Source organism: Eschrichtius robustus, chromosome 3 (assembly GCF_028021215.1).
Source record: "Eschrichtius robustus isolate mEscRob2 chromosome 3, mEscRob2.pri, whole genome shotgun sequence".
Classification (NCBI taxonomy): Eukaryota; Metazoa; Chordata; class Mammalia; order Artiodactyla; family Eschrichtiidae; genus Eschrichtius; species Eschrichtius robustus.
The window spans coordinates 189213356-189238371 of record NC_090826.1 but is presented as its reverse complement, the minus strand read 5'-3'; the positions used below and the strand labels follow the sequence as shown (position 1 = coordinate 189238371).

Below are 25016 nucleotides of genomic sequence, written 5' to 3'. Positions count from 1 at the left end.
ATTTACAGTTGCAAGCAGGGATAATTGTCGCTGGCTCATGGGGACTGCCTCGAGCCTGCTGTGGCCTGTTGTAACCTGATGAGGTGATATCAACAATTAAATGAATTGAAGCAACACCATTCACCTCCTGAAAAAAAGTCAAGCTGTTATAACTATATGTGTGTGTATATGGTTGGTAACTGCAGACTTGTCTTTGTGTTTATTTAGATTTAAAAAATTGCACACCTGTTATGTATTTCCATAAATCATTGTAAAATATACCCTGCAAAAATCCAGTGAAATTCTCTTAAGATTAAAAAAGGGGGAAGGGACTTCCCTGGTGGGGCAGTGGTTAAGGATCTGCCTGCCAATGCAGGGGACACGGGTTCGAGCCCTGCTCTGGGAAGATCTCACATGCTGCAGAGCAACTAAGCCCGTGCGCCACAACTACTGAGCCTTCGCTCTAGAGCCCGCGAGCCACAACTACTGAGCCCGCGAGCCACAGCTACTGAGCCCACGTGCCACAACTACTGGAGCCCGTGCGCCCAGAGTCTGTGCTCCGCAACAAGAGAAGCCACCGCAATGAGAAGCCCGCGCACCGCAATGAAGAGTAGCCCCCTCTTGCCGCAACTAGAGAAAGCCCGTGCGCAGCAACGAAGACCCAACGCGGCCAAAATTAAAAATAAATTTATTTTTTAAAAAAAGGGGTGGGGGAGAATTCATCAGTACAGTTGTGTTTTATTTCCAGTGTCTACAGAAGCCAAACCTGACCACAGACACAAAGGACAAGGAGTACAAACCCCATGATATTCCCCAGAGGCAGTCTGTGCAGCCCTTGGAAACGTGTCCCCCAGCTCGACGAGCAAAACGCATGAGAGCAGAGGTGAGAGCCTCGTGAGGTTGATCAGACAGGCCTCAAGTCCCGGTGCTGACGTGTGTCTGACCCTGGATTTCTCTCATGCCCGTGCTCTTCATAGATTGAACTTTACTAGCCTCACAGAGGGATGCTGTGTATACTCTAGCTTTTACACTTGGGGGAATTGCACTGTCAGAGGAGCGAGGAATTGAAATCTTTCTAGGTTTATGCTGCCTGGACAGTCAGCTGCTGCATGGTTAACGGTCAGAGCCTAGGGAAGAGTAGGTGAATAGGCGTTCATCGTGACCCTCGTGATGTCGGGCAAGGTTTACTGGGAATTAAGGTTAGTAGGAGTGCAGTTGGAGATTTTTGCTGAAAAGTACTGTTTTTGAGAGGTTACGAAGAAGGTAGTGAAAGCTGTTTTTCTCAGACTTCCTGAAGAGGAGTATGGAATCCATGGCAAACATTTATGCTAAGCTGGAAAATATTCAGGCAGCAAGGGGGGCTGGTGATATAACACACAGGTAAAATGAGAGTGAAGCATGAGGGAAGATGAGGAGTGAAATACTTAAGAAAGACAAGTTGCTCTTAGATTTTTCTGCTCTGAGAGGTTTCTCCTGGAAAGGGAGAAGAGTATTCTCCCAGTTACCTTGTTCCCACACAGAGGTGGGAAGGTTTTGGGTTCCTTGATGGACATGTGAGTATGAAGAGTCAGTGGTTAATATATTAGGAACAGTTTAGAACTGGGAAGCCTCATGGCATTAGTTAGGTTTCTAAATCCAATAGTTGGGTTATTTAATAATTATTGGTGAGGATGAAAAAAAATCAGCCATTTTGGTTTCTGAGGAAATGGATATATAAGAGAATTACTTTTCACTTAGGTAAGTTGGAGATATGAGAAAATTTGGCAACTCCATTTTTTTGAAGTGAGAATCCCTCAGAATAGGAACATATATGGTTATTTGAAGCCCACAAGCAGGCTTCAAGTTTATTCGTCTTAAAGTCAGTTCTTGTTTGAGCACATCTTGATCTTTAAATGTGTAAGACATGCCCAGTGCTGTGGATGCCTAGATCTGTCTTGATGACACATCAAGGTGATGGTATGGCCCTGGAAGAAATCGTGTTAGCAGTAGACATCCTGATTGTGCACGAATGAACACAGGCACAGTTCCACTACGTCACTTGTGTCCCAGAGCAGACGGGGCTTTGCTTATCAACCAGTATGCGCACTTCGTGGACACCAGGTACTGAGACTGGCTCATACGCTCTCACTGATGAGGGAGCCATGACTCAGCGGTGTTAGGGGAGCAGTTGGTAGTGACAGTTCACTACAAGAATTAATAGAAACTTGTTGTGGAAGCTGAGTTTTCCTTGAATGCTGTCATACTTTGGAAGAGCCAGCACACTCTTCTAGGCTGATGAAATTACGTTATTTATGTAACTGTTTAGGATTTGGCTAAGTTACGACTGAACAAAGTGTAAGTTGTGAGTAGATGAGAACTGAGGAACTTCTAGGAGGAAATACACACTGTTCCCAGTTTTGGGTAGTAACACTTCCCATAAGTCATCCCTGATCCTTTGACTTTTCCCTAAATTTTTGACCTGTTGAAGTGGAGAATACTCCTAACTTCTAAGTTTCCTCACTCATTCCTTAAGTAATAAAAATATTAAGGGTGGAATCTCTGCTCTAAGGGAGAGAGTTTTGAATGTCCTATTAATAGAGATAATTTATAAGATTATAGGCACTTTGTGATTCCAGTTGGATTTTAGAAGATTTCTGTCTTTTTAAAGGAAGTATTCATGTATATGACAAATTTTTTTAAGGCCATGAATATTAAAATAGAACCAGAAGAGACAGCAGAAGCCAGAACTCATAACCTGAGACGTCGAATGGGATGTCCAGCTCCAAAGTGTGAAAATGGTAAGAAAGTTCATCCATGAATAGGAAGGAAGAGTGAATAAGTAAAAACAATCATTCATCTGGTAGTTAAGAAAATATTGGAGCAACTTTACATACTAGTCACTGGGTTGTGCCTTGAGAAATAAAATCTTATTATATTAATATCCTTGTTTTCATAATTAGATGACTGGAAGGAGAGATAAACAAATGAATATATGCATATTAGAAATGTGATTGAATTTCTCAACTGTAACTAGTTGCTATTGGATTGGCCAAAAAGTTCATTCGGTTAGTGAATATGTTGTTCAATACAGTTCTTGGTGAAAACGAAAAATGTGTCTTATTTTTACTTAAAACCAAACAAACTTTTTGGCCAACCCAATACTTTGAAATTTGGTTCAACAGCATTAATTGTAAAGAAGTGATTTGTGAGAAGCATAGGTGCCTTTGACTGAATATCTGATAGGTTTGTTTCAGGCATGGCAGGCAGGCAGGCTTTCTTAATCTGAGTTTTAGTTGACAGATGCTTGCCCGGCCACTGCTTGATGTCAGTCACTGAAAGGTAGGTTTGACACTCTCTTGAGAGAAATTCTGTATAGGCAGGCACTTAGTAATGAAGAAGTAGTTATTGAAATGGGCTTTTCTTAGTGACTGGTGAGTTAGTGGAAAAGGCAGCACAATGTAATGGAAAGTAGATGGAGTTGTAAAAATACAGATCTGAATCTGAATCCTGGCTCAACCACTAACTAGTTGTATGACCTTAGAGATACTTCTTGACTTCTTTTAACGTCAGTTTTCTTGTCTTTGAAACAGATTGGTTGCAAAGGATTATATGATTGATACAATAACAATTGATGGAAAGCATTTAGCGCAATACCTTCTGCAGAATAGCTCATTAATTGATAGCTAGTGTTTTAGAAAATTCTCAGTCTTTGAAACCAGGAAGCTAGAGAGGCTAGTAATCTTAGATCATGGAGGGATAATCTGTAACGTGGAGGGGTTGCTGTTGGTGAACGGTCAGTGTCTTATGGTCAAGATCAAGAGGAATTTGCTTTCACCAACATATGCTATGTCTTAGTCATAAGAAGAGCATATCTTCGGCTCCCATTTTGAAAGCATACAGACCTGAGCAACATCTGGTATCATATCTTGTGCTTGTATCTTGGAATATGAATGGTGTGAGAGTTGCACGTCATCATAAAGTAGTCAGCACGGAGCTCCTGAACGTAGTAACTCTGGGTGCTGCTGCGCTGAAGCGAGCAGAGAACTGTGTCCGGGTGTGCCTCAGCAGCAGGAGGGATGAGCACGGGAGGGAGCTGACGGGAGCAGAGCAGAGGGAGTGCTGACCTGGACTGCCTCCTACAGAGAAAGACGGGAAAAGCAGCCTCAAGCAAGAACCTGCTGAGAGGAAGGAGTGTATTACAGAGAGTGAGAAGGAGAAACCCAGGAGTCGAGCGAAAAAAACCACCAGTGCTGTGAGTCGACATCTTTAAAAACTTTTACAGCCCAGTTTATACTTAGTACCTTACCTGGGACTGCTGGTTCAGTGTCTCACAATGAAAAGACCTTTAGAGGTGGTTTGTAGTATCAGTTTATAAACAGGGAAACACGGATGCGTCATGAAATCAGTAGTAACAGCTGGGGGCGTTGACAGCCATTTTTCTGGAGGACGTTCAGTTTAGCACTGAATAACGGTGAGCTCGATCCTATGGAGAATTGTCGATAAGTGACTAGCCCACTTCCAAGCGAGCTGAAGGTAGATCAGAAATCAAGATGATGTTTTCCAACTTGACAGCAAGGAAGGATAAGGGAAGGAGTGCGCAGATAGGAGGGAGGCTAGGGCCTCGCAGGGTCAGAGGCCTGGGGAGCTGTTCACTCAGGTGGAAACAAAAAGCCAAGCTCTCTTCCTCAGCCCCCTTCTGAGCCCCTGGGAGCAGCTTGACGACAGTGGTTTTGATCTTGGAATTGGAAGTTATTCCAATTAAATGTTCTGTTCATAACTATCATCTCCCTCTGCCCCAGCACAGAAACAAACAAAGCAGTCAGAAAACTAGCAGAGCCCAGGTTTCTATTTGCTACAACAAAAAAGTCTGCTCCGGCTGCCATAATGAAGTATCACAGACCGAGTGGCTCAAACAAGCAAAGTTTATTTTCCCAAGGTTCTGGAGGCTACAAGTCTGAGATCAAGGTGTTTGCAGACTTGGTTTTTTCCTGAGGCCTCTGTCCTTGGCTCGTAGACGGTCATGTCCCTGTGTCCTCATGGTTTTCCTCTGTGTGTGTCTGTGTCCTAGTCTCTTCTTACAAGGACACCGGTCATACTGGATTAGGGCCCAACCATATGACCTTTTTAACGACCTCTTTAAGACCCTGTCTCCAAATACAGTCACATTCTGAGGTATTGGGGGTTAGGACTTCAACATAGGAATTTTGGGGAAACATGATACGACCCATAGTAGGTAATGACTGTGTAGTTTTATTACTGTGTATTTGGGGGAACTTCTTAACTATGACTAATTAGAATGTAAACTGTTTCAGTTTTGTAAAAACTGTAAAAACTTTTGCCTTTTAACATGGCAGAATTGAACTTTTTCTTTTTAAGTTCTGTTTTTGGTTAGGTGGATAATCTATTGCCTAACATGTTATTCTTCTAGAAGACTATGTTTCTGTAAGCTGCTAAAAGCTGGATATTTAAGTAACAAACTTTAATTAAAACACACAATTGAGAAATCTTGGCGATTACTCTTCAGAGTTGGGAATGCATGAGATATTATGAAATATCTCATAACAGAAGGTGAAGCATTTTTATTTAAAATGTCCCTTATAGAGGGTGAAACATTTTCACTTGGAGCATGTTGGAGAGACTAGATTATGCCTCAGATCCATTTCATTCCTAGAGTTTCACAGAATCAAACAGCAGCTCATGCCCCTGTGTTCTGTGCCCATTTTCATGCTGCAGGTTGACCTGTATGTCTGCCTCTTGTGTGGCAGTGGCAACGATGAGGACCGGCTTCTCTTGTGTGATGGGTGTGATGACAGTTACCACACCTTCTGCCTGATCCCGCCGCTCCATGATGTTCCCAAGGGAGACTGGAGGTGTCCGAAGTGTTTGGCTCAGGTCAGAATTAATAGCAGAGGTGGCATTAGAAAACTTCCTTAAGAAGGTTTTTTCTTCACCTTCCGGTTTTAGATTTGGCAATTGATAATAAGGAGTCTCATGACAAAAATTGGGGTGGGCCTGAATAGGAAAGAGGTCTTGGAAGTGAGCTGCACAGCTATGCAGCAAGCTGAGAGTCAGAAAAACATTTTAATAACTACACTTTTTAAAATTTCATTTAAAAAAAGCATGCTCTTTGCAAAAATTCTTAGGCACTGAACAACTTAAAAAATAGGTAATTTCATAGTCCATAGATAATCACTTGTTAATATTTCGATATATATTCAGACAAATGGAAATTACACAAATGGAATTACACTACACAAGTAATTTTAGTAAACATATATATATGATTTCTCATATATATGTGAACCATACATAAGTAAATATACATATACATAAATATCTTTCCTTTTTCTTTCTTTGTGTTTTGACAGGAGTGCAGTAAGCCACAGGAAGCATTTGGCTTTGAACAGGCAGCCAGGGACTATACCCTCCGTACTTTCGGGGAAATGGCGGATGCGTTCAAATCTGATTACTTCAACATGCCAGTCCATGTATGTACATACATAACTGCTTCGATTTAGGATTTTAATAACTTTGGGGAAAGGTATATCTGAAGACGTTTGAGTTGGCCCTTATCCCTGATAGTCAGCCATTGTCTTGCACAGTGAAACCTTTAATTTGTTCGGTAGTATTAACATTCCACAGTACTTCAAAATGCATCCTAATTTTTCATTTGATTTCTCTAAAGATAGGCTTTTTGAGATAAATCATATAGCGACAGTAACAGAATACCAATGAAAGGAAATCACCAGCAGTTCTTTCAGCTCAACAAATAAAATTCAAAGAAAACTTTGCAAAATTTATTGAATGACTCCTGTGTGCCAGTCCATGTGCTGTGCCCTGGGGGCACGTTTACCTCTTGTTATGTTGTCATAAGGTAGCACTGTAAACTTTAGGATTTTATATTTATTTATTTATTTGGCTTCGTCGGGTCTTAGTTGTGGTGCACGGGCTCTTTGGAGCACGGGGCTCTCTCTAGTTGTGGCATGCGGGCTTAGTTGCTCTGCGGCATGTGGGATTTTAGTTCCCCGACCAGGGATCAAACCCACGTCCCCTGCATTGGAAGGCAGATTCTTAACCACTGGACCGCTAGGGAAGTCCCTAAACGTTTGTATTTTAAATTCTCCTTTATTCCCTTAGAAGCATAAGCATGCTTTATTCAGCATTTACTATTCCATCAAATGAGTACACCAAAATGAATGGTTTCCTACCATACTTCTGGATATTTAAGCTGTTTTTTCTCACTACCAACAAAGTGCTATAGCAAACATTGTATGCATCTCCTTTTTGGGGGGGCAGGGGCTGTGTTGGGTCTTCATTGCTGCGCGTGAGCTTTCTGCAGTTGTGGTTAGCAGGCACTATTCTTTGTTACGGTGCATGGGCTTCGCATTGTGGTGGCTTCTCTTGTTGAGGAGCACGGGCTCTAGGCTTCAGTAGTTGCGGCACGTGGGCCCTAGGGCACACGGGCTATAGTAGTTGTGACGTGAGGGCTCTAGAGCGCAGGCTCAGTAGTTGTGGCACATGGGCTTAGTTGCTCCACAGCATGTGGGATCTTCCCGGACCAGGGATCCAGGAACCAGTCGGGATCTGGTTGTTGAGCCCACCCGTGTCCCCTGCATTGGCAGGTGGATTCTTAACCACTGCACCACCAGGGAAGTCCTGTGTGCGTCTGTTTAATTGGATTATTTTCTTAATATTTATCCATTTTTTTCCCATCTAATAGCTGTATCATTTACGGGACCATAGCAGTGTATGAGTGAACCTGCTTCGCCTAACATCACTAACATTAACTGTTAAGTTACTTAAAATGTCCCCTTATTTAACAGGCTTATAAATTCAAGTAATACTCCTTTTGAATTTTCAGTTCTTTTGACCTCTCCTACATTACATATTATGTCCCCATATGTTCGCTTAACCAGTCCTGGTGCCTCTTGTATTTGTGGTTGGCTTTTTGCACTTTGAGGGACAGGCCTCTGGCCTCATATCAGATTAGTGCAGATCCTAAGCACTCAGCCTGGCCAGCCCTTTACACTCGGGCCTGCAGCCGCAGAGTTGCTGCACCCTGCCTTTTCCTCGTGGCTGCCCACATTACTCTCCGCCAGGTCTAGTGGAAAGAGTGAGAGGGTGGACTCAGGTGATGTGTTTGAACGCATTTCAGAGAATGAAGCATCGTTCAAATACAGCTAACTACTGTTACTAAACAGAAGTCAACCAGGTTGTATATTAGATTTCTCAAAACAGAAAAACACCTCCAGTTCTTAAATCTTAGCACTTTGCTTTCCTTGACTCCTTTTACAGTAGTGGCCAGGTTTGTTGATAGAGGAACATGAATTCTTAGTTAGCTCTTGGTTATAAAATTCCTTTTAGAAAATGATGTTCATGTCTGAGCCGTTCGGGGCCAGTTGAGGAACATTTGGGACGTTATGGACACAGTTTTTCCTCAGGTTGCTATCCTGTGATTCCTGTCCCTTAGCCTGTCTAGTCACATTGGTCACGGGCAGTTTGTGAGTGTCTGCGGAGAGTCACTCTCTTTACTTCCTTGTTTTGTATACAGATGGTTCCCACAGAACTGGTTGAGAAAGAATTTTGGCGACTGGTGAGCACCATCGAAGAGGATGTTACCGTGGAATATGGAGCTGATATCGCCTCAAAGGAGTTCGGCAGTGGCTTCCCGGTCCGCGACGGGAAAGTGAAGCTCTCGCCTGAGGAGGAGGTAGGCGTGGCTGTGAGCTCGTGGACTTGCGGGGGCGCCGGGGGGACGGGTGGGGGGCGCCTTTAGAGCGAGCCCGCCGTTGATCCAGAGGTCATCACGCTGGGCTATAGTAGCAGCTGTGCTACAACACGTATGTCGCTTGGAACTTGAGATAGTCATGGAAATTGGTTGGTTGGCTTGAAGTAATTTATGATACTTTAGAAAATCCTTAATTACCAGATTTTTAATGATTTCAAGAATAGTAGGAAAAAAAAAAAAAAGAATAGTAGAAAGAACCCATAGAAGAATTCTAGTCCCAACTAGATGATATGGGAGAATCACTTACCTCCCTTTGACTTCAGATTCTGTAACTTTGGTTTCTCGTTCTGAAGAAAATCTGAGGGATTGGAACCAGATACACATAATATAGACACACACACACAAGTCCATTTATATAAAGCACAGAGCTGGGCAGAAGTAATCTATGGGCATCCAGGAGGTAAGCATAGTGGCTCCCCACCCCCCCCAAATTCTTTTTATTTTGAAGGAGACTTTTCAGCCAGCTTTTTGAAACCAGCAGAGTTCCAAAATGCTGGCATGATAGAGAATTTAAGTATAAAGTATAAACCTTTATACTTTATCTCCTTATTTTTAGGAATATCTTGACAGTGGCTGGAATTTGAACAACATGCCAGTGATGGAGCAGTCTGTCCTCGCTCACATCACCGCTGACATATGCGGCATGAAGCTTCCTTGGTTGTACGTGGGAATGTGCTTTTCTTCCTTCTGTTGGCATATTGAAGACCACTGGAGCTATTCCATTAACTACCTGCACTGGTAAGGGGTTCCAGAGCCCCTACAGATGGTATGCACGCTGAGTTGGAAAACTTACCCGCCTCTTAGTTGTGACACATCTCTTAACTGAGTCTGAAGAGTGATGAGGTTTTTTTTCCTTAAGTGTTTTTTTTTTTTTTTTTTAACTACTATTGGACAGGCATCCTAACAATTTAAGACAAAGGTTCTTAAGAATCCGTAGGAAATCCATGAAGCCCTGCACTTGCACATGAGTTTTCAAGTATAACAGGCTTCTGGGGAGAAGATAGACAGCTTTTCTCTAATTGTCAGAGAAGTCTTTACTCGCAGAAAGGTTAGAAAGCACCGAGTTGCTTTTACTGTGGAAACCCCTTCCCGTTCTGTGGGCCCGGTGGCCCAGATAGCCCTTTGGGCAAGGAGAGGGGTGTGGGTCGTGTGGGTCCTCCAGGACCTTGGGACTGACCGCTCCTTACGGCCTGCCGAGTTCTGGCATCACTCTGCATGGTAGGTAGAGTGCGCCCCATCTGCGCGTGTCTGTGTGTGTGTGTGTGGTGGGCTGGGGCGGATATTTGGGCTTTTTAACTTTTATTTCACATCTGTTTCCCTCCCCTCCCCTCCATTTCCCTTGCTTTCTGAGTACAAAAATATTTGAAGATCTGTAACTCACTTAAATTCCCACACAAGGAATTTGAGGATGTACCACAAGAAAGAGGGAGTTGGCCTTTTACGTGCAGAGTGTCAGTCCTGCTTCCCCAGGCAATTGCTCCCAGCTGTGAAATGATGTTTACCATACCTCACAGGGATGTTACAGATTAATTGGTTGACAGTTAAACGTGCTTTGAAGAAGAGCTCTTTAGAAATGCTAATCGCCTTACTTAGAGTTTGGTTTAACTCGCTGTCAGGGCGGAGAGTTGCCATCCCTTGCTAGTTGCTGTAGGAAATTGTGGTGACCACATACCCTGTAGCTAACATAATACCTTATATTCTTAGAAATGCTAGATATTTACATTTTCTGAAGGGTCAGGTAAAATGGGAGGGAAGAGAGGGACCTCAGATGGGAAGTCTCATGTTTAAACTTTATCCTTGAAGAGGGAAAATGCATTACATATGTTCAGATCATATTTCTGGTGATATTTCTTCAGTTTGAACATTGCCTTACAAAGCAGGATCTAAAAAATAGGAACTGGTTAACCATCTTGTTTGCATTGGTGTTGTATGAGTTGAAGAAGCTACTGAAATTTCATGTAAATTTTGAGATTGATCTGCTTTTACAATCTGTTTTAGGGGTGAGCCAAAGACCTGGTATGGAGTCCCAGGGTACGCCGCCGAGCAGCTGGAGACTGTGATGAAAAGGCTGGCCCCGGAGCTCTTCATCTCCCAGCCCGACCTCCTCCACCAGCTCGTCACCATCATGAACCCCAATACCCTGATGACTCACGAAGTGCCTGTATGTTTTGAGTCAGTCCTCCTGCCACCCAGGCTTAACTCCCCACTTCTCTTTTTCCCTGTTGCTCACGTTTTTATGAAGCTGATTTGGTTGTATAGAAACAGCTGTTTGGTGTAATTTAGTACAATATTGCATTAAGCCAGTGGGACTGGATCCTCAGACACCATAAAAAGCTGATTTGTCGCAGCTGATGACTAGATTGCTGAGCAGCCTTACTTTGCAATAGTAACTGTGCGGCTGTCTCTTCCTTTCCTTTCTGGTGTTCAGTTCAGAGTACATTCACAGGTTGTACACCATCACCATTCCTGCCTTCTAAATTATAACTTTTGTTTATAACTTCAGTCCTTCAGCACAGCAAAACAAAAACTGTAAAAAAATAAGTGTTAGTATAAATTAGTTTACTCTGAAAATGGCTAGGTTCTGTTATTGATATAATTAGATCTAAACTCTTGTGTCAGAATCCTTCATACTCCATCCCTACTTTAGAAAATAACTCATTGAATTTACACGGTGACATGCTTGGTGGATATTACATTCTCCCCGCTGCCCCTAATTAAGCTTAAGAGAAAATTTATTTCAGTGTCTTGAGCATGGATTTCAGGGTTCCCACTCTAGACTGAAAGATGCTATTGGTACTTCTTCCTCGGAGGTTTTTCTACGAAGTGGCACTTATTTTTGCTTAGTGGCTTCCTTTCGGAGGAAACTCTGAAGGCATTTTGGGAGGCCAGATTGAGATGTATGCAGTTGAAGAATCCATCTTATTTAGCTCAACCAAATGTAAATGATACATTTACAATGTTAAGAGGAATTCTTGATCTTGTGACCTTCATTTTATGCCTATGGGTTCATAGGCCAGTAAATGGGGGCAGATGGAAAGGAATTTTCTTTGAGGGATCATAAAATATTCATGGGCCAAAGCTTAGAAAATAAGGACCAGTAGTCATCAAAATACCACCATCTCCTCGTTGTTGGCATTTTCCATCTTGACCCCCCTACCCCCGCCCCATGTTGATCGGTCTTTCTGATTTGTTATGAGTCGCTGGCTTTAGAAGAGACCTCTCGCCCTGTTCTTTAATAGTTGAGCAAACCACGTGGGGCTAGACTCTGCACCTAGAGAGGTAGGTGAATGAACTCGTGCATTCGGGGACTCACAGTGTAAGGGAAAGACAGCATTTACACAGATCACGGAAGAGTGGTGTGGTTTGACAGTGGTGTTGACTCGGGGGCTGAGCCATTAACTCTGAAAGGGCTGGAAAGGGCTCCGCCGTGGGGCTCTGAAGGGGAGTGCGTGTGGCAGAGAGTTGAGGAGGAGGAGGCCGTCCCGGTGGAGGGCTGTGCTCCTGCGGTGGTTGCCGGCTGCAGACTTGGCCTGTCAGAGCCGGGAAGGGCGTGTTCCAGCACAGGGCTGGGCCTCAGCCCGAGTTGCGTGTCCTTGTGGCCTGGGTGCTGCTTGAGAATTGGAATTTCCAACAAGTTCCCAGTTGCTGTTGCTGCTTTTGGTCTGGGAACTACATTTTGGAGAACCGCTGGTGGAGAGAGATGTATTGAAAAGACATCTAATACTATTACTATTATGTAGTAGTTCGTTCAGTCTGAGGATTTTGTGCCTAGAGCAATATAGGTGTTTTTGGGTAGAGGGAAAAGGGGAATTGTTGGTGGGAGATAAGTTTGAGGCCCAAATCAAGAAGATCTCTGTGTGGAATGAGATCCTTGAAATAGAGTGGAATTTCTTCCGTTGGTGGTAGGAGATCCTATTTCGGTATGATAATATTTGGAAAGATGTGTCCTGATCCTGTATGTAGCCAGATTTTTGTGGTGTAAGCTGTTTTCTCTTGAGATACTTATCAACCTGGCAGTCTGGGGAACTACTCCATCTTGTGGCAGAAATGAATATCTTTAGGTAATATTCAGCCATACTTTTTTCCCTACCCTTTCTGGAGAATCATCTGATAGTCTATGTCTAGATTGTCTTTCGTGAGGATGTCACTGAAAATCTCCAATTTCTGTCTCCTTAGGTTTACCGAACTAATCAGTGTGCTGGGGAGTTTGTGATCACATTTCCAAGAGCCTACCACAGCGGTTTCAATCAAGGTTTTAATTTCGCTGAGGCTGTTAACTTCTGCACTGTCGACTGGGTGTGTAATTATGACCTAGCAAGCCTTTTCATGTTTACCGTTTTTCCTGCAGAAATGGTATAGAATGCTTAGAAGCTGTCATGTGTCTAGTTGCTTAAACCAGTTGCTGCTGAAATGGCAGGTCAGCCAGCTGTGTACCTTCCCAGCAGGAGAGGCCCTGGCCCTGCAGTGTCAGCCAAGACCTGGTGAAGAGTCTGCTGAGTGACGTTTTGGCTGAAGCTTAGTATCTCATTGCAAACTGATAACAAACAGTTCCAGTCTTAAGACTGTACTTTACGCAGCACTGGCTTAAATTATCCAAACACAGTAATTTTAAATGACATTTGATTTCAGGTGGTTGTAAAGTGGAGTTTTTATATTAGTATTAATACTTATCATTTGCCTAAAAAGAGCTACCTAGTTTAAGTGGGTGTGGTGTTAAATCTAATAAATTACGACCTTCAGTGCTTTTTTTTTTTTTTTTTTTTTAACACTGGGTTGGCCAAAAAGTCCCTTCAGGTTTTTCTGTAACATGTTATGGAAAAACCCAAATGAACTTTTTGGCCAACCCAAAATAGTTGGCCCAATAAAATAGTACCCAGTAGTAATACCTACATCTATAATTATTTTCTGTTCTATAGTTTTTAGAGCATTATTGTTCCCTGAAGTAGATTAACCACACCAGTTCCACACAGTTGTTTCAGGAAATGTGTAAATTCTTATTTCCAATTAGATTCTACATTGTTGTAGACATTACTGCATTATTAATACGTTGGGTTTTTAAACCAGTTTTTAATTAATGTACCTAATTTGCCAGACCCTTGAGATGCAAAGATTTTAGAAGGTCCAAGGCTTGTTAGAGTCTAGCTTTAGGATTGATATATGATGTCAGTATATGACCCAAGATGCGATATTTGGTCATTGATAATAAAGGTCAGGAGTCTTTGGAAGCAGGAAGGAGAGAGGTGAACGTCACACGTCCTCCCTGTCTTTTGGCGCAGCTGCCCTTAGGCCGACAGTGTGTGGAGCATTACCGCCTGCTGCACCGCTACTGCGTATTTTCCCACGACGAGATGATTTGCAAGATGGCCTCCAAGGCGGACGTACTAGACGTTGTAGTGGCATCAACTGTTCAGAAAGACATGGCCATTATGATTGAGGACGAGAAGGCTCTAAGGGAAACTGTTCGTAAATTGGTAAGGTTTCTGGAACCCCAACTGCATGTCATTGGGTGTTACTTAGTAAAGTTCTTATGCACTTCGATAGCATTTTAAGGAAACTTCTCCTTAGTCTAATTTCCTTTAAGACCATTCTAATAGATGTATTATTGACGTCTCATTGTGCTTTTACTTTTCATTTCTCTAATGGCTAACGATACATTGAACATCTTATCATGTATTTATTTGCTACCTGCATATGTATCTCTTTGGTGAAGTGTCTTCTCACATGTCTTGCTCTACCCCTTTTTCATTGGATTGTTGGGAGACTTCTCTTTATTCTAGACACCAGTCCTTTATCAGATAAGTGTTCTGCAAGTACTTTCTTCCAGCTAGTGGCTTGTCTTTTCATTCTCTTAGCAGTGTCTTTCAAAGAGCAGAAGTTTTTCATTTTGATGAAGTTCAGTTTATCAGTTTTTTCTTTTATGGATCTTTTTTGGTGTGTCCTATCTAAGAAATCTTTGCCTAACCAAAGTCACAAAGGTTTTCTCATGTGTAGTCATCTAGATTTTCTAGTTTTAGGTTTTACATTTAAGTCTTTAATCCTCTTAAGTAATTTTTGTTTATGGCAAGGTGTGGGTTGAGATCATTGTTTTTGCATATGGCTGACTAACTGTTCCAGCACCATTTCTTGAAAAGACTCCTTTTTCCTTTGAATTACCCTGGCACCTTTGTTGAAAATTAATTCACACATGTGTGGAGCTACTTCTGGACTCTGTTCTAGTCTGTTAGTCTATGCATTTATCCTCTTGCTAATACCATATGGTCTTGATTACTGTAACTTTCTAATAAGTCTTGAAATGAGGTGGTGTGAGTCCTCCAACTTTGTTCCTTTTAAAAATTGTTTTGCCTATTTTAGTTCCTTTGCTTTTCCATATAAAGTTTAGAATCAGCTTACTGATTTCTACCAAAAAGCCTGTTGGCATTTTGATTGGAACTGCATTAAACCTACGGATAGTTTGGGGGAGAATTGACATCTTAACAATACTGAGTCTTCCAATCCATGAACATAGTCTATCCCCTCATTTATTTAGGTGTTCTTGATTTCTTTCAGTATTTTGTAGACTGCAGCACACAGATTTTACACATATTTTCTTGGGTTTATAATTAGGTATTTCTTTTTTTTTGGTACTATTATGAATGGTACTTCAAAATTTTTTTCGATTTCCAATTGTTTATTGCTAGTATTTAAAAATACAGTTGACTTTCCAAAATTGACTCTGTATCCTACCTCCTTGCTAAACCCAGTAGTTCTAGTAGTTTTTTGTAGATTCTTTTGGGACAGTCATATCCACAAATAGTCACATTGATTTTTTTTTTTTTTTTTTTTTCTTTTATGTGCCTCTTTAGAATGTTGGCTCCCTGGAGCTCACCTTGAACCAACAGCAGTTTACTCACCTTCCCCTGATATTGTAGAATTAGGAGAACAATGCCCAGAGGGTTTAAGCGTCTTACGAAGGTCTTTGGAACTTTGAGCACGCATAATTTTTTTCCAGATGTAGAAATTTACAAATTAAAATTGGGTGAACTAATATGATTCATTCTCAACCAAAATCCATGGAGTTGATCCTTAATCTTACTTTAAACAAAATTTTAGCCATCTCCATCACAAAGTCCTTTTTAACGATTAATTCCAGATTAAAACCAAAATTCTTTTGTTAGATTTTCCGTACTTTCCTGATTAGCAGGAAGTGAAATGGTCAAAAGGTTGAAATACAGAATAAAAGAGTCAAACAAAGGAGCCTTGATGGTTTATAAACTGACTTAATCAGACTCTGGCATTCTCAAGGTTAGATTTGGATCCAGTTCCGGATAAGGAGAGAAAGTGGTACACGTTTGATTTTTCCATAACAAAAGGTATAATATCCTAGAAGGGCTAGATGTCAGGTGGTACAAACTACAGTAGAAACTTCCTGGTTCAAGACCTCATTTATCTTGACAGTATCAATTGGGAAATGCCTTGTTACGATTACAGTCTCTGTTGCTCAGATTGTCGAACCTTTTCCAAGAACTTTCCATATAAGAGGCTAATAGACCACTCAGCATCTTCACATTGACAATTCCTGTACGATAGTCTTTTTCACCTGCCCCATCTTCTTTCCTTTCATTTATATTTGTTATTTTTGTGGATTCTCCAGCAACATTACTCTGAAGCCCTGTATAGCATTTCCTCTGTAGTAGAAAGTATATGCATTTCTTTTGCTCTTATCTAGACCCAAAATATGGACAATAAGGCCAATTTGGAGTAGAATAAACAGCTAATCTCTGTAGTTTTGTGGACCTGTTAATAACTGTTCTCATACTCAGATCAAAATGGCCAAACATAAGGACCTACCGTGTCCAGAAGAGGTTCTCCCTAGATGGGTGAAATAGATTAACTTGCCCACATTTGCTAGGTCCACACACATTTTTAAAAATTTACTTATTTATTTTTGGCTGTGTTGCGTCTTCGTTGCTGTGCGCTGGCTTTTCTCTAGTTGCGGCGAGCGGGGGCTACTCTTCGTTGTGGTGCGTGTACTTCTCATTGCGGTGGCTTCTCTTGTTGTGGAGCACCGGCTCTAGGCACGCGGGCTTTAGTAGTTGTGGCTCGCAGGCTCAGTAGTTGTGGCTCCCGGACTTAGTTGCTCCGCGACATGTGGGATCTTCCCGGACCAGGGACAAACCCGTGTCCCCCTGCATTGGCAGGTGGATTCTTAACCACTGCGCCACACGGGAATTCTCCCACACATTTTTAATCACGCACTCTCTACTCTCTACTTTGGTTAGGCTCTTTTTTTTTTTTTTTTTAAATTTAAACTCAACTATTACCTGTTTGTCTTGGGGGCTGATGGATTGTATTATCCTTTGGAGATCTCTAAAGTACACACTTTATTCTAGGGAGTAATTGATTCAGAAAGAATGGATTTTGAGCTGTTGCCAGATGATGAGCGTCAGTGTGTAAAATGCAAAACCACGTGCTTCATGTCTGCCATCTCCTGTTCTTGTAAACCTGGCCTGCTTGTTTGCCTGCATCATGTAAAGGAATTATGTTCCTGTCCTCCTTATAAATATAAACTGCGGTGAGTAGGAAGAATGATTTTTTTCTATGGAAAACACTAAGTCCTTAGTATAAAACATCTGATTTCCTCCAAACCCACATATCTCAGAGCTAAGCCTGCTATTCTGTTTCCAGGTATAGATACACTCTGGATGATCTCTACCCCATGATGAATGCACTGAAGCTTCGAGCAGAATCTTACAACGAATGGGCCTTGAATGTGAACGAAGCTTTGGAGGCGAAGATTAATAAGAAGAAAAGTACGTGGTATATAGAAAGTGTGACTTGGTGATTGGCAAATTGGGACGGATTGTAACATAGCCAACTTAAAGTTATCAGCAAATGGATTACTTGAAGCAGCCTGATTTAGCCCATCTGTCCAGCCAGATTTGGAGCTTTAGCAGAGGTTTTAAAGCCAAGAGTGAATGAGGCAGATGTCCTTACATCAAAGTGAAGTCTTGATATATGAGTTGTGCAGGGTCATGTATTTAACAAGCATCATATTGTTACAAAATAACCTTTACACCTCTTTGTCTCAGAAATAAAAGTATTTCACATTTTATTATGGACCTTTAGAAAAGGTTTTTGTTTGTTTTGCTTGTTGTTTTTGAACTAGATCTCAGGACAAAGACAGCATATCGTTAAATTAAGAGTCTGTGAAATGCTGGTTTATTACTTCTTCGTTCTAGTCAAGGTCTCTGTCTCTTGTTATTCCATTTGAAAGTCACTGCTTCCCTTCACATCTTTTCTTTGAAAGTGTTTTCATTTGCTTTCCTTTCTGTAGCTCAGCAGGTGGCTCTGCCCTCTCCTGTTCAGGGCGGGCGCAGGTCACTGTCTCTGAGCCCACTAGTCCCCTGCCAGGTGCAGAGTAAAATGCAGGAGGAAGAAGTGGTTCCAGCCACAGGAAGAACTGCATTTGCTCTGTTTTGACAAGGCAGGGGTTCTTTGTTTCTTAAACATTTCCACATTGAAGGGCAGCTCTAGGCACTTTTTAAAGCATTCCACTCTCAGGCAAAAAAAAAAAAAAAGAACAAATTTATTAAAGAGGTAAAACATTGCAAATATCTATAGGTAAGAACTGATCAAATCGAACCTCCCCCTCTATTTCATACCAGTATTTCATACATAATGATCACAGAAGAGGTGATCTTTTCTTTATTCCTAGGCCTTGTCAGCTTTAAGGCTTTGATTGAGGAATCTGAGATGAAGAAATTCCCGGACAACGATCTTTTACGTCACCTCCGCTTAGTGACACAGGACGCGGAGAAATGTGCCTCTGTCGCCCAGCAGCTGCTTAACGGCAAGAGGCAGACAAGGTGGGCACTATGCACGCCCTGGCTTGGGCTCTTCGGCAGCCTGCTGTGGCTGGTTTTCCCCATGACGTTGGAGTCTGGGGCTGGTGGGGTACCTGCTCTCATGCAGTCTCCTTGGGCCTTTGTCTGTCTAGGTATCGATCTGGTGGAGGGAAATCCCACAATCAGTTGACAGTGAATGAGCTCCGACAGTTCGTGAGCCAGCTGCACGCCCTGCCCTGTGTCCTCAGTCAGACGCCACTGCTGAAGGTACCTGGATGGGGAGGTGGGGCTGCCCACCTTCCTGTATTTTGTATACAAGCCCAGTTCACATCAAGTTGTCTTCCCGTGTGGTTAATTTGTACATTTATTTGCAAATGCTTTTAGTAACCTGTTGAGTGGTACATGTATATAAAGAGATTGTAACAGGCCTGCAGAGGAGAGAGAAGGTTGGAAATTTTTACCTTTCACAGTGACCACCAGCTACTACAGTTGGTATAAGTCTCTCTTAGAGTCACTTGTGTAACTGTCAGTTGGCTTATGTATTACCTTGTTTACCCGTATTGTTGCTAGAATCAAGTGAAATGGCAGAGGGTCATGTTGAATATGCATTGAAGATTCTGAGTTTTCAAGAAGCCAGTTACTGAAAATATTGTTCTGATGCAACAACCTGTGTTTTTTAAGGATCTCTTGAATCGTGTAGAAGATTTCCAACAGCATAGCCAGAAATTGCTCTCTGAGGAGATGCCCAGTGCCGCTGAGCTGCAAGACTTGCTAGACGTCAGCTTTGAATTTGATGTCGAGCTTCCCCAGCTTGCTGAGATGCGTGTCCGGCTGGAGCAGGCCCATTGGCTGGAGGAGGTGCAGCAGGCTTGCCTGGACCCCAGCTCCCTCACCTTAGATGATATGAGACGTCTCATAGACCTAGGGGTGGGTCTGGCCCCGTATTCAGCTGTGGAGAAGGCTATGGCACGGCTTCAGGAACTACTCACGGTATCAGAGCACTGGGATGACAAAGCCAGGAGTCTCCTCAAGGCCAGGTAAACAAGCACACCCATGCCTCTGCCCGGGGAAGGCTGGCACTGCGTCCATCCGGGAGCACAGAGCATGGGGAGTAGGGCGGGACGCGGGCACAGTAGCTGAGCTGTGCGTGCGGAAATAGCTGAGATGTTCGGAGCTGCTTTGGAGCTTGGGCAAAAGAATATTAATTTCTTTCCTTGCTTAACCGATTGTGAAATGAATGGTTCAAATGGAAATACCTTTTCTAGAGTTGGTTTAATGAAATTTCCCTGGACCTCGAAGATAACATCTTTGAGAGAAGGAAACACTTCCAAATAAGTGGAACTGTTTAAACCCACAGTTAATGAAAAAGATCCCAAGGAGTCTTAAAGAGAAACATCTGAGAGTCAGGGTGCACTGTCTTTAAGATGAAGATGGTGCTGTAATTCTCCACATTAGTGCTGTTGCTTTGTGACCTTATCTATACTCGAGAGATGGGTTGGACTCAAGCTAACCATCCGAGGGGAGAAGATGATTCCTCCCTAATCTTGTTTTCTGTCTGACAGATCTTTACTGTTCCAATTGACAACATAAAGTACAAGAAAATACCTAGGTTCCAGACATTATTTTGTAATCCTGAAATAGTGGTCACTGAGCAGACGGTACAAAAGTTTTGGGTTCTGTGCTTTTGGTATGTTGATATCCTGGAGATTTTTAATTCTCTTAGTGAAGCTGTATGAGTCTTGATAGCGTATCTAGTTTAACATCGCGTCAATTATCCCTAAGTTATCTTTTGCAAATGCGAGTTTATGGTTATTCCGATGTCAAATCAGAAATAAGTCGAACTTAAGTGCTTCACTGAGTTATTTGCGTTAAGTCTTATGCAACCATTTGAAAATAGGTAGTTTGATATCTAGTAGTTATTTGCCATTTGAAAAAAGTTACTTGCTATTCTGAATTTCCTTTGAAGTGATTTTTCTTTTTTGTGGCAAGCGGGGGCTGTTCTTCGTTGCGGTACGCGGGCTTCTCATTGCAGTGGCTTCTCTTGTTGGAAAGCATGGGCTCTAGGCGCATGGGCTTCAGTAGCTGTGGCGTGCAGGCTCAGTAGTTGTGGCTTGTGGGCTCTAGAGCACAGGCTCAGTAGTTGTGGCGCAGGGGCTTAGTTGCTCCGCAGCATGTGGGATCTTCCCAGACCAGGGATCGAACCCACGTCCCCTGCATTGGCAGGTGGATTCTTAACCACTGTGCCACCAGGGAAGTCCCTGAAGTGATTTTCCTATTTTCTCTGGTAAGTAAACCACGAGAAAAATGAGCCACAATGTAAAAGCCAAGTAGTGTCATTTTGCTTTTGTAGGCCTCGACATTCATTGAACAGCCTTGCTACAGTGGTTAAGGAGATCGAGGAGATCCCCGCATACCTGCCCAATGGTGCGGCTCTGAAAGACTCTGTGCAGAGAGCCAGAGACTGGCTTCAGGACGTAGAGGCCCTGCAGGTGGGTTTACAAAATGTCCCGTGTGTGTAAGTGCTTCTCTAAAGAGCAGTAATGTAAAAAACACTTGCAAAGGGGAACATGTTGGATCTCACTACACAGGTTCAGTGTTTGGGTTGGCCAGATTACTGATTCCCTTCAGATTACTGATTCTCTTCAACCTTGTGTAGATGCACTTACCCACCCCATCTACTGTCCTGACTAGTTGGCTCAGTATTTAAAGCTTAGGTAATTTAACCAGCCTTTTCTGGGAGCTTGGGACCCTCCCATAACAGACTTAATTACTTGGTTGGGGTTGAAGAAAAAGAGCTAAAAATGAAGTTGTGGGAGAAACACAGTTTCTAACGTCTGACAAGTACGGCTGTCTCTTGCTGGCTTGCCAACTGCTTGGAGTTTACATAATGAAGAGTAGCAGATTCAGTGAGTCTCGATACGTGATTACATGGCCAAACTAGGCCCTCAGGCCCAGGACTTTCACCGAGTAGTGACTTAAATGTGCTCCATACCTACAAAAGCAGTGAGATTAGCACGTTCTAAAGTAACTGTCCAAAGTAATCAGCACTGAGTATCTGTGCCCCTGTGCTAGATGTTATACTTGCTAAGACTTACCTATAAGTTAAAATAGAAAATTAAATTCACTTGTAACATTATTAAGGTATAGACAGAGTATATTCTATGTTTTTCCCAATATTCAGCTGGATAACTTCATTTGAAAAGTGGTTGGTGGGAGTGTCTTCCTTTTTCTCTCTAACGATCATAAACCAGTGGGTCTTACGGGCCTATTGAGAAAAAAAGATCTTTGAATTATTTAATGGGATAGGTTTTTAAAATTTTAATTTATATTGTTCTTGAGGCTCAAGTTCTGTCTTGTTGAAGCCATCAGATTCTAGGAATAAAATACCATCTGGTCTTCTGAATATCTACGTAATTTTAAGTGGTGCTAATGAACCAATTGCTAATGAGAAATGCCAAACAGGACAGTTTTAGCCATGTGTTTTCAACAAAACATCTGGACATCTATTCTTGTTAATAGGGAAGAGAAGATACATTGTTTGATAAATATTACATAATTAAGGGGTGACCCCAGCCCGCCAAAGAAAAAACCAAGGCAAGTGTTTGCTACGTACATAAGCTTCCCCAGTGAGGTCTTTGATGCAGGCTCCTGTCTGTGACTGTTGGGACTGTAGTGGTTATAGTCGTGGTCCCCCTTTCACTCGTGGTTGCTGGCAGCCAGAAGGTGAGGTCATGGCGATGAGGAGAGGTGAGCGTATGAAATCAGAAGCGAGGACACACATCTGGGTGGGTTTGCTCCCTTCACGTGCTGTAATGTATGTACTACTTAGTACTGTGTTTGCAACAATGTCCATAAGGACAAAAAGCAAGTTTTGCTCCATTCCTGAAATAATAGCCTGGCCTTTCCTTGCATCATATATTTAAGGACTAGTAGAGAGGTGTGACCAACAACAAGGAACCTCTTCGTGTTTAGTGGATTATTTATTTTAAAATGTCATCCAGTATTCTGCTGTTCACTTAGGGAGTACTCCATATGTTTCTAAATGGAGTATCATAGGCATAGGCTATAATTTGTGAGTCACCTTTTTTACGCATCCAGCAGAATACCTGTGCCCTTACAGTTTCAATCCTGTGAGAATCAATAGAAGGCCCCCAGATGATTCTTAATAATAAAGTTGGAGAGCCAGTGGGCTTTCACAACTCATTTTGGTTTCCTGAATAATCTATGTTGAGTTACTATAATTCATCATTGGTGAGTGAATTGGAATAAAATATTTGTTTTGTTGCTTTTATTTCTCTAATAAAAGTATGGAAATCCTTTGAGTTATTACAGATTTACACTTCTGCTGAATGTTTTTCAAACCATCCATAGGGACCAAAATGACAAGTGAATTGACAAGGGCATAAACAGCCTGAACAAAGGGACCACAGTATATGCCGGGTCCAGAGTTGTATCCATGGGCCCAGCACAAAGTAGGTTCTTACTTACCGAGTGGAAGAACCCACACTGCTCCACCTCCACCACCATCAGCCAGCTGGCAGGTTTTGTCAGCATCCGTCCGTGAATTTAATATGTTGAAATCATGGGGTAGGCCCAGTCCGAATGGTACTTTTCCCACTTACATAGAAGTATTTTTTTTCCCCTTGATTTATTAGGCTGGAGGACGTGTGCCAGTGTTAGACACACTGATAGAACTTGTTACGCGAGGCCGGTCTATCCCGGTGCATCTGAATTCTTTACCGAGACTGGAGTCACTAGTAGCTGAGGTTCACGTTTGGAAAGAATGTGCTGCTAATACATTCCTGACTGAGAATTCGTCCTATTCTCTCTTGGAGGTAAGTTTGCAGTTAGCCCACCTACAAGACCTTGGGTCCCCTAGCCTGGCAAAACATGTATGTAGTCCTCACACACAGAGGTGCCATCACTGACTGATCTATGCTCTAGGAGTTGTTTTTCTCAGTGGAGCCAGGGAGATTCTTCTAAGTCTCTACTGAAAGTTTCAGTAGAGACTTAGAAGAATCTTGGAATGTTTTTTGCATATGTTTAGGGATAGCATTCACTGTCTAAGAAAGAAATTTTCCTCCTTGAAGTTCCTCAGTTTGTTGAAATTGGACGTTTAACCTTGGCCATGCTTCACCACTTGCTTTTAACAAGCTCGATAAAAGATCTCATCCACGTCTCAAAGTGCTATAGTTGCACTTCTTGTGTTTTTTTGTAAGCTGATGCTGGTCACACATTATGACTGGAATCGTTCTATATCATTTTTTTACTTACTGTTTGACTGAATCTGGAATCAAAGTCTTTTTGTGAGATTTCCTTCTTTCTTTCCTCCCTCTCTCCCTTTCTTCCTTCCTTTGTAGAAGAGAGTTTCTGGCTTCAGGGAGGCATGTTACACAGAAAATACGAAGAAACTCACTTCCTTCCCACTCCTTAGGCTTTTATTTGGGGACTTCCTAATGCTTCATCTGAAATCCATTTTACCAGCGGTTGTGCTTTGTCCACATTAGGTGCTGTGTCCTCGATGTGATATTGGCCTTTTGGGACTGAAGAGGAAGCAGAGAAAGTTAAAGGAGCCCTTGCCAAGTGGCAAGAAGAGAAGCCCCAGAGTAGAGAGTCTGAGTGACCTGGAGAGAGCTCTGACTGAAAGCAGAGAGACTGCTTCAGCTGTATGTACTGGGGTTTTTCCTCCTCTTTTCTCCATGCGGGAGGATATTCTCTTACTTACTGGTCATATTGGGAACGCAAGTAGAAGAATAACTTTAAAAGTACTCTGTTCTACCAAAACGACTTTGGGAGAATTGTCATTTGTAAAAGTTTTGAATGGAAGGTGCATGGAGGTGCAGAGGATTCAGGGAAGGCCTCCCGGATTCAGAAACAGTCTTTCCGGTGCCCGAGGCTTGGTCCAGGGATGCAGACTCAGGACACTCAGGCTAACGGATATGTGAACTGCAATGCCAACTTACTAGTTTACAACAAGAAATACACTTAAAAGGGTACTGGATACTTTTGAGTCTGACCTGCATTTAGCGTAAGCCCTGTTGATTCAAAGATTGTATCATCTTCAGGAAGATGAAGCAGTACCTAGCTAATGTTTAGTGAGCAGAGTATCAGAACAAAAGAGGATAGCTATGTGATCTGGATGCTTTTTGAAAACTAAAAAAAAAATTTTTTTTTAATTGAGCTATATAATTGACCTATAATATTATATTAGTTTCAGGTGTATAGTACAATGGTTCAGTATATGTATATATTGCAGAATGAGCACTATAAATCTAGTTAATATCCATCACTACACATGGTTACAATATTTTTTCTTGTGATGAGAACTTTTAAGATCTACTCTCTTGGCAACCTTCAAATATATAACATAGTATTAATGACTATAGTCATACCATGCTGTACATCACATCCTCAGGACTTATTTTGACCTTTTGATCCTCTTCACC

General features: G+C 42.2%; 1 protein-coding gene across 1 annotated transcript in view; it reads left to right on the top strand.

The window, feature by feature from the left end:
* Window positions 1-25016, top strand: part of KDM5B (lysine demethylase 5B) — a 72366-nt gene that overhangs the window by 37743 nt on the left and 9607 nt on the right. Inside the window, exons 5-22 of the mRNA XM_068541921.1 lie at window positions 728-862; window positions 2660-2756; window positions 4101-4210; window positions 5692-5850; window positions 6327-6446; window positions 8510-8668; window positions 9303-9484; window positions 10745-10907; window positions 12923-13042; window positions 14023-14217; window positions 17116-17297; window positions 17411-17535; window positions 18441-18591; window positions 18723-18837; window positions 19252-19607; window positions 20921-21059; window positions 23226-23405; window positions 24078-24236. Of these exons, the coding sequence (XP_068398022.1) occupies window positions 728-862; window positions 2660-2756; window positions 4101-4210; window positions 5692-5850; window positions 6327-6446; window positions 8510-8668; window positions 9303-9484; window positions 10745-10907; window positions 12923-13042; window positions 14023-14217; window positions 17116-17297; window positions 17411-17535; window positions 18441-18591; window positions 18723-18837; window positions 19252-19607; window positions 20921-21059; window positions 23226-23405; window positions 24078-24236 (2847 nt within the window). The remainder of the gene's footprint in view (window positions 1-727; window positions 863-2659; window positions 2757-4100; window positions 4211-5691; window positions 5851-6326; window positions 6447-8509; window positions 8669-9302; window positions 9485-10744; window positions 10908-12922; window positions 13043-14022; window positions 14218-17115; window positions 17298-17410; window positions 17536-18440; window positions 18592-18722; window positions 18838-19251; window positions 19608-20920; window positions 21060-23225; window positions 23406-24077; window positions 24237-25016) is intronic.